The sequence below is a fragment of the Lineus longissimus genome, chromosome 2, assembly GCF_910592395.1.
Source record: "Lineus longissimus chromosome 2, tnLinLong1.2, whole genome shotgun sequence".
Taxonomy (NCBI): Eukaryota; Metazoa; Nemertea; class Pilidiophora; order Heteronemertea; family Lineidae; genus Lineus; species Lineus longissimus.
In genome coordinates, this window is record NC_088309.1 from 28,161,691 (window position 1) to 28,177,034 (window position 15,344).

General features: G+C 42.3%; 2 protein-coding genes across 3 annotated transcripts; one reads left to right on the plus strand and one right to left on the minus strand.

Annotated features, from left to right (window-relative positions):
* Window positions 1–224: 224 nt before the first annotated feature.
* Window positions 225–6,041, minus strand: LOC135483377 (peroxisome assembly protein 12-like). Its single transcript, XM_064764229.1, has 9 exons — window positions 6,003–6,041; window positions 5,546–5,710; window positions 5,352–5,460; window positions 2,002–2,138; window positions 1,821–1,907; window positions 1,431–1,657; window positions 917–1,091; window positions 534–628; window positions 225–436 (listed from the first exon to the last, which is right to left on the minus strand). Exons 2-9 carry the CDS (start codon window positions 5,672–5,674, stop codon window positions 319–321), a joined length of 1,077 nt encoding a protein of 358 aa, XP_064620299.1. The 5' UTR covers window positions 5,675–5,710; window positions 6,003–6,041; the 3' UTR covers window positions 225–318.
* LOC135483376 (AP-1 complex subunit beta-1-like) lies at window positions 4,940–14,980 on the plus strand. Of its 2 annotated transcripts, none has more exons than XM_064764228.1 (18): window positions 4,940–5,359; window positions 6,816–6,860; window positions 7,045–7,150; window positions 7,396–7,531; window positions 7,653–7,898; window positions 8,341–8,534; window positions 9,020–9,241; window positions 9,479–9,619; window positions 9,813–9,978; window positions 10,121–10,209; window positions 10,374–10,832; window positions 11,090–11,309; window positions 11,564–11,668; window positions 11,925–12,070; window positions 12,237–12,366; window positions 12,703–12,874; window positions 13,061–13,215; window positions 14,341–14,980. In XM_064764228.1, exons 2-18 carry the CDS (start codon window positions 6,824–6,826, stop codon window positions 14,416–14,418), a joined length of 2,802 nt encoding a protein of 933 aa, XP_064620298.1. In that variant the 5' UTR covers window positions 4,940–5,359; window positions 6,816–6,823; the 3' UTR covers window positions 14,419–14,980. The 2 variants fall into 2 exon arrangements, with proteins under 2 accessions (XP_064620298.1, XP_064620297.1); XM_064764227.1 differs by lacking the exon at window positions 4,940–5,359 and adding an exon at window positions 6,068–6,180.
* The last annotated feature ends 364 nt before the right edge of the window (window positions 14,981–15,344 follow it).

Below are 15,344 nucleotides of genomic sequence, written 5' to 3' on the forward strand. Positions count from 1 at the left end.
CCTTTCACAACCAAGAGGTGCATACCAACTAATTGACTACAAATGGTGGCAATGCCCTTATCAATCACACACTGTAATTGTCACAACCAGCCTGCCTGGATTTGCCAAAGTGCTTTTCACTCTGTCCTCGAGCCTACAGTAAAGATATTGCAACTCTGTCGGTCAGTTGCAACAGTTCTGTGCACTAAGATGGCACATTGGAACAACAAAGATGGACACAATGGTCGTGTTTCAAATCTTTTATTCAAAAAAAGTTTTGGCACATTACATTTAGCCTTCACCTATCCTCTTCCATCATCTGTGAACTATCTGGCGCCGTCAAGAATCCTGTGAGTATATCCTGATTAGATGCTCTGTCTTGGCTGGATATCCAGTCACAGGGCAGGAAGCATGCTGCTCAAGATGTCTGTAGATACATGGGTAGCAGAACACATACCTGAGAAAAGAAGGAACAGTGACTCAGAATGGGTAAACATCAAGAACACTGAAATGGATTTGATTGGGAAATGGGATCATATCCATGCCTGACTTACCCAGATACACTGAGGGCTGTTTCGTTGGTCCTTATCCTACCACAGAGTGGACATACCGTATCTTGTGAACAGACATTGTTGCCATGATCATGTCTCTGGAAATGAGATACAACAGGAATCACACTAATCTCGACTGAGCAAAGGAGTTTCCGAAGACGGGCCTTTTTAAATCTAATTCAAGCATAGTTTTCCAACTCAACAAAACAGAGATTGCACACAACGTTAAAGACCAGTGTTACTGACACATAAAGGGGTTGGTTACACATGAGAGGCACTTGAGTAAAGTCTTCTCTGGCTTCATATCTTATGCACTCCTGTCACTCATCATGTGACAACTGTCAACAGTGAATGAATCGGCCATCGTAACGTGTTCACCAACTTACCTTTGGTGCGTCGGGTACTGGTAGCGCGGTGAGTGAGACAGCAGGTGACCCTGGTGACGAGTACCACCACTCGAGGAACTGGAGGAAGAACACACTCACAGAGAGACCATTTGATATCAGGATGGCAACGCCACCTATACCACGAGACAGCCAATATCGGAATCTCCTTGACCAGCTGAAATCAAGGCAGGAGATAGAATGATTGACATGAATGATGTACATGTAATCTGGATGTGATTTTATTCCTGTTCTTTATATCTTATTTGTTAAATGTTTCTTACAGAGATCATCTTTCGAGAATACACCAAATCTTCTCTTCTTCATTCAGCAGAGGAAGACACAAAATCAGTAAAAGGAACCTCTGTAAAGGCTCAACTGTTGTACTTATGAGACAGTTGCAACTGAGATCTGAGAAATTGGCACATTATGGGCAATAGATTATTAAAGCAGATCAAGATGGGTTGTGGTATTATCATGACGATTTGTCAAATGGTTTATATTCAGGGCTGCTCACCTGTCTGTTGGGAGAAGAGTTCTGCCACTGATTCTCTCCAACTGTAACCTGAGATCATCTTCTGTCAAAGAGTGCAGCTTGACCCCTGCCAGCATCAGCCATGGCGAATGGAACTCGCTCTTCTTCAGCAGATATTGTAGTTGGAACATGAATGCTGCCCCTTCAAGTACCATGTGAAGATAGGGGTAGACGCCCAGGAATGCCTGGTAGAAAGTAGCCTTTAAACTCTGAAACAGGACACATCTTAAGTTAACAAATGTACTAAATTATGCCTGAATTATTTATCTGCAACACTTCCTTTACCCCTTCAACTTTATATGATTGATCATTAAAGCAGTAAATATTACTTAGCTATGAAATATGAAAGAAAAAAAATCCCAAATCACCTACCTTTGCACCTAAGTTGTATTGTTCTTGCCTGCTCTTCATTTCCTCATAAAGACTGTCCAGTTTCAGTCTAACATAAGGTAACACCACCTGAAAGTGAAATCAACGGTTCTAAGTCTATAAACAGGATCAGAAAAACCAAAAAATCCACAACTTGATTCAAGCCAAGGTTGGAAATACTTACAAGAAAAAACAGGGATCTTTTTACAGCTTTTCTAGACAGCCAACCAGATGATTCATTCTGCCCTCCAAAATCTGGCTTAGCACCACCTTCAAGGCTGACTCTCTTTAACCCGTAGAAATTTTCAGCAAATGAGGCACCTGAAAAAGAAATTTTCAGCAATGAACCAACTTGCTATACAATCAGTGGCAATATTTTTCATTGACTTTATATCATCACTATACTCAGTCTATCTTGACGTTTCCGAAGACATCTACCTAGTGAGGACAGCATCTATCTGTCCAAAGGGTGTCCTTAATAAAAGTGAGAAAACCATCACAAATATTTTCGGATCAGTCTAGATTTTTCATCTGCTGGAACAACATGTCACAGATGAGAATAGAATAGAAATCTGAACACAAATGCGCTGATTAGGTAAAGTGTTACTGCATTGGGGGCGCTTAAGTTTTAACCAGAAGTCTTGGCAGCTTCCACTCGTCATCACTTTCTCTCATCCATAATAAGATGATATCACATTTTATTTAGCTGAGTGTGTGTCTTTTTTGTAATAACCTTGGGGTTCTATAAAGATTTGATAAATTCAAATTCCCAAATTGTGTATGCAAGTGGAATACCCAATAATAAAGGTACTGACTCATTATCTTGACATTCCCCCTTTAACCAAACTAATCCAATCATCCATAATACTTAATCAAAGCTGTTAAAGAAAGGTTATTGTGAGAACCAGAATTGAAGCAGTAGCTTCAATTCGGGACAATGGACAAGGGATTAGACTGGATGAATGAAAAGGAGGTTTGGGTCAAATGAGTTAATTAGAACCAGTTCTAACTGCCCTGTGCATTTTAAATCAGTGCATTTTGAACCAGAATTGAAGCAGTAGCATGACAGGCTTGACACCGGGACAATGGACAAGGGATTAGACTGGATGAATGAAAAGGAGGTTTGGGTCACATGACTTAATTAGCAGAACCAGTTCTAACTGCCCTGTGCATTTTGAATCAGTGCTGGTTTGTCTTTGGACTGAGGTAAGTGTGGAAATTTGTGTCTCATTTTTCCTGAACAACTTGATCAAATTTATCTAAATTTGAGGAATCGAAATTTGAAGAACTAAATTTGAAGTTGACTTGTTCAGCTTATTCAGCAGGACATTCTTATTTCTGTTCCCATTTTTCTCTTTGAATGAGTTTCTTCTGGATTTTTCCGCAGGCCAAGACTCGAGGCAGGTCAACTTGGATGTGAGCTACTCTAAGTTGGGCGAGTACAACTTCTTTCCACTTTCCAAATGATGGCCTAACTGCAGAATAGTCGGGACAGTAGTAGCTCTGTTCATTATGTACACTCTGTCCCTCTGTACATTATGTACACATTCCTATCATTTAGCACAGAGTGTCCCGGTTATTCTGCAGTTGCTCCGTGCAACACTTTTGTCCGCGCCTTGGCCGGCAGTGATCACACTGAAGAAACCAGCCAAATCTGGTCACCGGACTTCTTGTCTCAACAAGTTGTTTGAACCACCCTGTATAGCTTTTGTGGTCAGGTAACACTGAAATCAAGAACTTGATTAAGAACTTGATGTTGACTTATCAGTGTTCTCTTGATACCACGTAAAATACAATTTCAAATGATGTTATAAATCAATCAATCAAAAACTTTTGGCAACCACTATCCCGCCTGTTGTGTCACACCGACTGTAACTAGCTGAAGAGGGAAGTAGGCTGTTATGGATGTCAGATAGTGGTCTCCCTGGCATCTGCTTGCAATTTTTATTGACACTCCACCGTGATCTCAAGGACCTGGCTTTATCTAATGATATGTCCGCAAGGGGAGAGCGGGGGAAGGGTGGAAGAGCCAGTCACCCCCGTGGGAGCAAGATTCCTGAAAGGGTGTCTTTGGAAAGGGCAAGCATTTGTTCGCCATTAAACACAAGATTTTGATCCTTGTCTTGGGTGTCTTTGAGAGAACTGATCACACACAATTCCCAACCTACTCGTCAGCCAGCTGACAGATTACCTGGGTCGAACGTGTTGCTGAGACGTTTTTGAAGAGATACTTGTGGCTGTTGGAGAGACTTCTTGTCTAAACAGTATCATTCTGCCCCCTCTAAGGCATTACAATGGTAACTTATAAACACAAGATCTTAATCCTTGTCTCGGGCGTCTTTGAGAGAACTGATCACACACAATTCCCAACCTACTCGTCAGCCAGCTGACAGATTACCTGGGTCGAACGTGTTGCTGAGACGTTTTTGAAGAGATACTTGTGGCTGTTGGAGAGACTTCTTGTCTAAACAGTACCATTCTGCCCCCTCTAAGGCATAACAATGGTAACTTATAAACACAAGATCTTAATCCTTGTCTCGGGCGTCTTTGAGAGAACTGATCACACACAATTCCCAACCTACTCGTCAGCCAGCTGACAGATTACCTGGGTCGAACGTGTTGCTGAGATGTTTTTGAAGAGATACTTGTGGCTGTTTGAGAGACTTCTTGTCTAAACAGTACCATTCTGCCCCCTCTAAGGCATACAGTGGTAACTAATAAACTGACTGCGAAACGAAAGCAAGTTGAACATGAGATGCTCATCATTCCGTCCCTCTGCAGAGAAAACTAATCTCGCAAAGACCCAAGAGTCCAGAGCAGTTCTCTAGTAATAGTGTAGATAGTGAGTCGACTGTGTTTCCTCCGTCTCTCTGTTCAGGAAAAAAAATGCTTCAGTCCTGGTTCAGTTAATCATGTTGCAGCTTTCAGCATTATTTCAGATATTTTGATTGCCATGGATCATTGAATGCTGATGGCCAACCTAGTCCACAAAGGCAAGACAACCGAGATCTCTGAGCCTTGAGTTTCCTAATGAGCACAGAATTGTGTTGGTTTTAAGAGAAAGTGAGAAGTAAGCTTTTAATCGTCCTCTTAATAGAGCAGACTGTGGTACCAGCGTCTGGCACTTGATACTAAGCTGCAATCTCTCTGATCAAACCAGTTTATGCTCTAGCCCTGTTTAAGTAATCATGTTGCATATTTCAGCATATTTTCAGAGCCTATTGAATCGTTGAATGCCGATGGCCCCACTTGCACACTCAACGAGGCAAAGCCCAAGCCCAAGCCCAAGCCCCAAATGCCAAGCCACCTTCAATTGAAAGCGAGGACATTTTTGACACAAGGACGTTTTGGTACCTTGAAAGCGAGGACGTTTTGGCATGGGGACGTTTTCACTGGATACCAAAAACTCAACTCTGAAGGATATAAAAATGTCTGAGTCCAAATATTATCAACCTAATGTGACCACCTCGGTAACGCGACCTTTCAACCTCATTCGCATGAGTGATCGTGTCACCGCGGTTCCACTGTACTTACTATATTTGGTAAGATAATGATGTTGAAGAATCAGGTCTAACCCAGCATAAAATTCATCACTAAAGCGATAAAGAAAACCATACGTCGATGGGTTTTTCTCTGCAACGACCTATAAATCAGAAAAAGGAATGGGTCAGTTTTATCATGATAGAGCTATATAGATATTTGGGTATCTGAAGTCTCTGGATACTCACCCTCAAGATGTGTTTGACTGCAGGTCGTACTGCTGATAATAAGCTCTCTTGAGCAAGAACTTCAAAGATGGACGGACGGTTGTCAGTGTCACTTCCTCCTGATGTAAGATGAGCTCCGTGCTCAGCCATGCTTCTCCAACTCTCTTTACCTTAGATGGCTAGTTCCTGCAATGAACAATGTCTACAATACAATGTCTACAGATACCCTACAAGTATTTATTGTCGAGTACATTGTAGAGTATCTGTAGACATGCATTGAACAGTCCCACTCCCAGTGCCAGTGGATAGTTAGTAAAAATCCTGAAAACATAAATACTGCAAACTTAGCAAATAGGCCTTGTCATGTCTCAATAGAATGATACATAAAAGCTATGATATAGGGAACACCTTTCAAAATATTTAACAACGTCATTTGACGCACATTTTATACATAAACGGGTGTTTTATTCGAACAGACCTGAAAATTTGGAAAAGGCCAAATTGTTGTGGTTGTCGTTAGTGTTTACAAAATAATGCCACGCCCCCTTTCGATTGGTTGAAGGTGAAGGTCATCCGGTGTATTCCCGATTCTTGTTTTGGTAGAATTTCGTTTGAATAAATCCACAATCATCTGCTTTGTAAAGGCCACAATCGAGGTAAAAAGCAATTTGGATGCATCCAAAATGTATAAAGAGTCCATTTGATTATATATTTATATGATGGACAATTTTGATAGGTGTTTATTCTGGTGTTGATCGAACGTCGTCCATCAGCCTCCGCCCACTTTCTGCGGTTTTGGACACTGCTATAACTGGTGTGAGTTATAAGTCGATTGGCCTTCCCTTATACTTGTGTTTCTTAGACACTTGTTGTGTAATGGGTAAACCTTTGCTGTACCTAGATGCGGGAAGTAATAAGCCTACCCTGACCCAACAAGAGGCAGCTTGGTTGATTGAACTCCGTCCTTGCAGTTCACTTCCAGCAGCTACTACTATTATAACTATACTCGGTACCGAGAGTGAGAGACTATCTGTCGGCAGTGTGAGATGAGACTGAGAGTGAGGTAGCTCATGAAGTTATCATAACTGATGACGCGGGACGACATCGTGTTTGTTTGTTTCACTGTTAGTGTTTGACAATAGTTGACGGCACAGCACAGTGACAGTCAACAAAGCCAACAGAATAATCGGATGAGAATGAAATCTGATTGTCTTGAACTTGAAGACAGATAGCGGTAGATAGGCAGTAGTGAGTTAATTCTAGACTTTACTTTGCATTCTTCCTTTTGCAGAAATCAAGATGACGGACGCAAAGTATTTCACCACCACCAAAAAGGGTAAGTTTCTGAAACCTAGGATAGTTGGGCCTAATGAAAGCTCTATTTAGATTTGGTCAGTCTACTCGTGTTTTTTGATAGATGTCCTAAGATTAAGAAATTGGAGAAAATCATTCAAAGGAAGATTCACCACGCATTCTGCTCCCATCAGATGACGTGTCATGATGTTTTTCATCTCTTCCAGGTGAGATCTTTGAGCTGAAGGCTGAGCTCAACAGCGACAAGAAAGAGAAGAAGAAAGAGGCTGTGAAGAAAGTGATTGCCAGTATGACTGTTGGCAAAGATGTCAGGTCAGTACAAGCACAACAAACACTGTATGAGGAAACTGCTACTTATACCTAATGGCAAGGAACATCTGATGCCTGTACAATCAGATTTAGTTTCATCGTGTCAGAATAACACAATCTTTTACCACCACATCAAAATAAACAATTCGATTTGTACAGTCAAGCAAGTGCCATCATCATCATTTATATAATCCAGCACAAAGTATTTCCAGGACTTAATAAGTCATTTTTCTTGCCATCAATTTCAGTGCCCTGTTCCCTGATGTCATCAACTGCATGCAGACAGACAACCTTGAGTTGAAGAAGCTGGTCTACCTTTATCTCATGAACTATGCCAAGAGCCAGCCTGATATATCCATCATGGCTGTCAACACTTTTGTCAGGGTGAGTATCGATTTTACATGTAGCACTAGTTATTGTAAGGGCAGTCTGTCTAACCAAACCTATGTTTAAGTGCAAAAGCAGCAATTCAATCATTAATGGTAGTGTTTGTTGTCATTTACAGGACTGCGATGATCCCAACCCTCTCATCCGAGCATTGGCTGTGCGTACAATGGGTTGCATCCGTGTCGACAAGATCACTGAGTACCTGTGTGAGCCCCTTAGGAAGTGTCTCAAGGATGAGGACCCCTACGTGAGGAAGACTGCAGCAGTCTGTGTAGCCAAGCTTCATGATATCAACTCTAGTCTGGTGGAAGATCAGGGCTTCCTTGACCTCCTCAGGGACCTCTTGTCAGATTCTAATCCGATGGTATGTTCTCTGATTTGGAGTTTTTCTAGTCCATCAAAGGAGCCCATCAGTGAAGAAATAGTGGGTTCTTTTCGTATGTCATTATGGGCTCTTGTAATTTAGAGTTTGCTGCACATGAAAACCTTGTCTTGCCTTCCTAATGCTGAAGCAGGCAGTGGCTATATGAGTGCAGATTCATGATAAGTATTGATAATGCTTTGAGTTGTTTGAGTTTGATTTCCTTGTGCACCCGTGTAGCCCATCTTAGGTGTTTCAGATACCTTTGGTGGTTAATGACAGTGCTAGACTAAGACCTTGCCAATTGACCTAATAGGACACGAGTTGTTTGTAATTCGTGTCTAGCACGGCAAGAAACACTTCAATCATTTTAGACCCCAAAAGCCTCGACTTCTAAAGTCGGAAAATTGACATAGAGATCAACATCTTTATTGTATTTCTCTAGGTTGTTGCCAATGCCGTGGCAGCCATCTCCGAGATTCTGGAGACCTCCAACTCGGCTCACCAGGTACTGGAGATGTCCTCTCAGATCATCAACAAGCTCCTGACAGCTCTCAATGAGTGCACTGAGTGGGGCCAGGTGTTTATTCTCGATTCCATAGCCAACTACACACCAAAGGATGACAGGGAGGCTCAGAGGTAAGCTTTTTCAAACTACACAATGACCGAGTGACTGATATCAAACAAAGGTTGCACTCGATTGGCAATGTTATTTTGGCACCACTGAAAACCTTGTGTGGACGTGCTGTGTCCCATGGGGAAATCCGAGTGCCTACAATGACTGCATGAATAGAGATCAGTGTGCACTAACTAGTGGATATTCTCTTCTTTTTGCAACAAGTGATAATTTACCTTTTCTGTCTTGTGATTCTATACGTGTGATAAGAACATCTCTCACTCTCTCCTTCAAGATTGTTTGGCACCACTGAAAACCTTGCGTGAACTTTTTGTGTCTCATGGGGAAATCTGAGTGCCTACAATAACTGCATAAAGTTAGGTCACGGCTTCCCTGACAAGAGAAGCTCGCCTTCTTTTTGCGACATGATTTGTTATGAAACGGTTAAAACATTCTTGACTCGCTTTATGTTGACCAATATTGACGGTTATCTCTGTCTTCATTACAGCATCTGTGAGCGTGTGACACCTCGTCTTGCCCACGCCAACGCCGCCGTCGTGCTCTCAGCTGTGAAGGTCATCATGAAGCTGATGGAGATGATGGCACCTGACAGTGACTTCATCAACACACTCGTCAAGAAGCTGGCTCCACCTCTCGTCACGCTCCTGTCCGCCGAACCTGAGATACAATATGTGGCACTCAGGAACATCAACTTGATCGTTCAGAAAAGGTGAGGAAATCTACCAGTGATGCTTATTGTCTCAGCTTGGGGGAATGGTCTTGTTAGACATCTCAGTTCAGCTCATATCCAGACTCACTTTCAAGCCAAAGCTTGAGCCTTTCGTTCAAAAGACTCCACAAGTGCTTCTTGATGGTTGCAGTGACAACTCAATGGTGATACCACTACCACCAGTCTTCTCGTGTCTCCACTCTTAAAGTTCATACTAAATAACTGTTTCCTTTTCAGGCCCGACATCTTGAAACACGAGATGAAAGTGTTCTTTGTGAAATACAACGACCCCATCTACGTGAAGCTGGAGAAACTGGACATCATGATCAGGTTGACGAGTCAGGCAAACATCGCCCAGGTGCTGGCTGAACTCAAGGAGTAAGTACAACAAAGAATGCCAAGGTTTATGCTTAGTTGTGAAATTCATTACTCAAGGTGTATGTGAAGTTTATACAGTGATTCCTCACTTAGAGATGCAAATGTGTCATTTCACCTGAAGAAGTAAAAGGAAAGTGGCTTACTTTTCCAAAATCAACAAGCCAATATTTCTACAGTCACTGTTCCCTTTCAGGTATGCGACTGAAGTTGATGTGGACTTTGTCAGGAAGTCTGTGCGTGCCATCGGGCGTTGTGCCATCAAGGTGGAGCAGGCGGCAGAGAGATGTGTCAGCACGTTGTTGGACCTCATTCAGACCAAAGTCAACTATGTCGTCCAGGAAGCCATCGTTGTCATCAAGGTAACGCTACTCAAGTTTCAAATCTGACCTGTCACTATAACAGGTACAGCTGGAAGGTGCTCATAACGTGCTGTACAACACATTGATATTTTTACATCTCCATGGTCCAATTCTTACTCCTCCAATCCACTTCTGTTTGCAGGATATCTTTAGGAAGTACCCCAACAAATATGAGAGTATCATCTCGACCCTGTGTGAGAATCTGGATACCTTGGATGAACCTGAGGCCAGGTAAGGGTTTTTCTTAGAGTTGGTCTTTATTCATTGAACCAAGTTTGTGAAAGCTGTGTTCAGTTGATCCATGGTCCTTTTTGGTCATGAGTGACAGCACTGGGTAGTTTCACAATGCTCGTATGAAGAGACAAAGAAGATTATCTTGTTCCATTCCATTCCAGGGCATCTATGATCTGGATCATCGGCGAGTATGCAGAGAGGATTGATAACGCTGATGAACTACTCGAGAGTTTCCTTGAAGGCTTCCATGATGAGAACACACAGGTTCAGCTGCAACTCCTGACTGCCATTGTGAAGCTGTTCTTGAAGAGGCCCACGGAGACACAAGAACTGGTACAGCAGGTTCTAAGCCTCGCTACCCAGGATAGTGACAACCCTGATCTGAGGGATCGAGGTTATATCTACTGGCGTCTGCTCTCAACTGACCCGAGTGCTGCCAAGGATGTGGTTCTTGCTGAGAAACCACTCATCTCAGAGGAGACTGATCTGATTGAACCAACCCTGCTTGATGAGTTGATTTGCCACATCTCCAGCTTGGCATCTATCTACCATAAACCACCGAGTGCATTTGTTGAGGGTCGTATGAGTGTCAGACGTGCTCTGCCTCCTCGCTCGCAATCGTAAGTCAATGTTGCTTCCTCACTTCATTCATTACCTGTTTTCAGATTTTGTAGGCTTTAGTCCTACGACATTAACCTGATGCAGCTGTAAATCTACTTGGGAAAGCTGCTATCTGCCTCTGGTGGAGGTCTTTCAAGAACAAGTTTTTCAGCTGGAGGTCCAGTGGTTCACCTCTAAACAGCCATTATCCCTCATCTCAAGATATTTTCACTCCTAAGTTATTATTTGACTCTTAAGTGATATCCTCCTGTTTCAGTGGAATGTCCAATGATAACGTTGGTGGTATGCCAGAGATGACCCAGCCAGATACCCAGGTACCACAGCCGACCGTCATTCCCGGAGCCGACTCCTTGATCGGAGACCTTCTACAGCTTGACCTGGGTCAGTCTCAGATGCACCAGCAACCCCAGTCAACAAACGAACCAACTGGTTCTGCTATGGACCTCTTGGCTGAGAGTATGGGCGTGGAAGGCTTGGTAAGTGTAGACTTCTTATTACCTCTCCCTACTCCAGTATCAGCTGAAATACCTCCTTTGATCTTCTTCACTATGACCTGCTGTTAACTCACAACTGTAGTCGTTCAGTTGAGCTCACTCAGTAACCACTGCTGCAGGTTTTTGTTTGCCAAACAGACCCATTGTCAACACTGTTTTCTTCACCTCATCAACTTCGGCTCTTGTTCAAATGGTCTTTGGTCAAATGGTGTTTTCATGTATCCATTATCTTCCAGCTTGGTGGTCCCCAGCCGACCGGTATGGATAGTGGTGGCATTGGGTTGCTTGGTGATATCTTTGGATCTACGGCCCAGTTACCATCATACATGCCTCCACAGGCGGTAAGTGTGACTGCTCTCTGCTGACAGTTGTTACTTGTACCTGGGATGTCACCCCAGCATTGTCACTCTGTCTTAGGGCGCAAGCTGCAATCTGTAGACTTTTAACTAAACTAAAATTGGTCTTGAGGGATGTGTCATTTGATTTTCGAGATCGCATGTCAACATGTCGTGTAATTTCTAGGTTTATGAGGTCATTAGAACCTGATGATGCAGTCAACCATATAGGTTATAACGTTATATGTGTGTTTATCTTCAGGTTTGGCTTCCTGCCTCCAAAGGTATGGGCTTGGAGCTCTCTGGCACGTTCTGCCGTCGCCAGGGTCAGATCATCATGGAGCTGACGTTCACAAACAAAGCCATGCAGGCCATGAGTGGATTTGGCATACAGTTCAATAAAAACAGGTATGTTGCCTTCTTAAGAAATTGTGTTTCTTCCCCCCAGGGTCATTTGGGAACTTTGTTTTTTATGCATCTGTCCTGTGCACCTAGTGTTTCTCGATATCACTGAGGTTATAAAGGTTTCTGCGAACTAACTGAGTAATAATAACATTTTCCTGTGATCTTTCAGCTTTGGCTTGGCTCCAGCTCAGCCATTAAAGATTCAAGCTCCTTTAGGTCCAAATACTAGTGCCAATGTCAGCCTCCCTCTTAGCACAGTAGGACAGATACAGAGAATGGAGCCGCTCACTAATCTACAGGTATAGTCAGCTTTCCATCAAAGTAACTTCACTTCTTTTACTGTTAAGACTTGTCTATTTGGGGGTGGAAGTCTTTCAAGTGAATTCGGGGTAATGAGCTACCAATATGAGCTTTACCTTTACTTCGAACAAGTGATCTATCAGTTGGTGTTTGCTTGTCAAGTGGGAGAAACTTGTGTTATTGACTGTATACATGGGGCATGCCTGTACACATTCACTTGCTTCCCTTTTAACAGTGACATAGCCCCCTGAGTCTAGTCTTTAAAACACTAGCGACAGCTGCTGTTACATTGTACAATATAGCACCAACACCTTACACTGTACCTGTCTTTTCAGGTGGCTGTCAAGAACAACATCAGTGTGTTCTACTACACATGTCTCGTCCCTATGCATGTTTTGTTTGTGGAGGATGGCAACATGGACAAGAAAGTGTTCTTAACCACTTGGAAGGAAATCCCCACCACAAACGAAGTCCAGTGCACCATTAGTAATGTGCAGCATTGTGCTGGTAAGTTAAGAGTTTTACCTGAGACATAATTACATGCTGCTATCGAGCTTGAGATGTGGGTTAGGAGTTCGAGTCCCCTCAAACCTGGCGTTTTGAAGTTGCATGTATGTAAGTTTCTGACGAATGACACAAGCATGACAAAAGATACAAGTATGAACTCCTAAATAAGCTTTGCGTTCCTTTCAGAAACCTCGTCACAGAAACTGAAGAACAACAACATATTTACTGTGGCCAAACGACGAGTGGAAAACCAAGACATGCTCTACCAGTCCCTAAAGCTGACCAATGGAATCTGGGTTCTCGCAGAACTGAAAATCGCTCCTGGTGATCCTAACTTCACGGTGAGTTCTGGCTCCATGCTTTGTGTCAAGCGAATGATTGCTTGCTTGATTTCCTAAATACCCAAATCACCTGTCTATAACAAGGGGAGTCGAAGGACTCGGCCATGACGTGATGCAGCTTCTCTCACAATCATATTCTCGCACAGACATGATCACAGCTTTAGGCCTTACATTGGAACGCCGACTTCTACGTGTTCTCTTTTATGTTTGTTGATTATCATTTAAGATTTGGACTGAATTGTAGCAATTTTGTTTAATGCTTTGTTTTGTTTCTTATACAAACTGTCTAGATTCAGGTTAGTACACGGTGTCTATACTAATTCAGTATTAGGTAGTGTGTGCACTAATAGTGTGGTGACTCGGGCAAGAGACGATGCCCATCTTTTCAATTGCACTATAATCATAGTTCTCTAAAAAGGCAAACATAATTTATACATTTGAACATCTGTACAAACTTCAACATAACTTATGGAATCGAAAACCAACCTGTATGAAGGAACGTGGGTCACGCCAATTGCTGTGTATCTTACTATAAGTGCTCTATGATCAGCGTTATAACAAAATGTACAACCTGTGCATGTAGGTTAGTGGTAGCTAGCTTTTATTCAATCATTGGTGTTTTTTACTCGACTTTGCATGATCATGCACATCAAAGGATAATCTGCCTGGCACCATTATGAGATTATAATTATTTCAGCACTGTCTGGAATATGTTTCTTTTCTCCAGGGTACTAGCTGGGCTGCCTGCTCGTTGTATATTTGAATTCAGTGTACTGTAAATTTGTTACCATCGGTCTGAAAATTCTTCCTTTTTTAAACGTTTCAACGTTTCCTCAGAAAAAACCTGCGTGTTCAAATTGGTAATGAAGTCCTACCGTATTTCACCTTTAAAATGTTTCTCAATAACATCTTTTCTCCCATGATTAATACCTGAGTGTACCAATACTAAAGTAAATTTGATGAAGATTCAGAATAGGCTCCATCGTTATCCTCAAAGCTGACCGACTCGAGTAAAAGACGTATTTCTTCCCACTATTCATGTATTATCTTAGACTTGTCAGCAGTCCCTGCAAAGGATACCATTGATCCTCAACAACTAAACATGGATGATTTCTGTCTTTTCAGCTTTCCCTCAAGTCAAGGACCAGGGATGTCTATTCACATGTCCAGGAAGCTTATGAGACCATCCTTCACAACAACTAATCTGGGCAAGATTCAATGAAAGACTATACGTGACTGTAGAATTGTTCCTAGGACTATCTTAGTATTGCACTTGTGCTGTTATGCCGGTGTATCATGTCATGAAATCCTTCCCGTCTCAATGAGTTACGCCGTAATGATAGTCTCCATGTTGAAATGGCTTGTTCTTCTGAGGGTTCCAACAAGGGAAAGACAAGCTTTGTTTTGAGGGAAGATTTCATACAGATTGGACAGCTAATTGCAATATAGAAAGTAATGTGTACTAGTGCAGTGCTATTCTTTGACAGAGCATGTATGTTGTTGTTACTGTCATACATGCATTTTCCTTGTGTGTTACCATTACACACAATGTATTGTCATTCCTTACTCAAGACCAAGTATGTTGGCTAATCAGGACACAATGGAAACCATTTTGTTCAGAGTGAAATGGAGTTCTTACAGCTCATTATAGACCAACATTGTGCAATCATAACTGCATCTTGTATTCCCTGGATTCTAGTTAAATGTCTATTGTAAATTTATCTGTAAGTGTAATATATAATGTGAATAATAACATTCAAAATCATATCAGACTTCTGTCAGTTCTGTTAGGTGAGAACAACCGAAAAGGACTTGCATCATCCAAACCTACTTGTAGGTGGTTGTCGAGGGGTTTTTCTCCCATGTCCTTCCATATGTAGGACAAGCAATGACACCAGTCCTGTTTTCAATAAACCTTGATGACAGGCACAGGTTTTTCTCCGGGTTGCCTAGGCTGGTAGTAAATCTCCATTCTGGTTGACTGAAGGCATGTAAAACTACCACCAGGCCTTACCGAAGGACTTCTTTCAGCATTGACTGGCGACTTGAGCTCCATCAGACATAAGTGCAAGCACAACAAATGATGGTCTCCAGGCTGTGATGGACATGTACCCTCGGGGCAAAGCTGG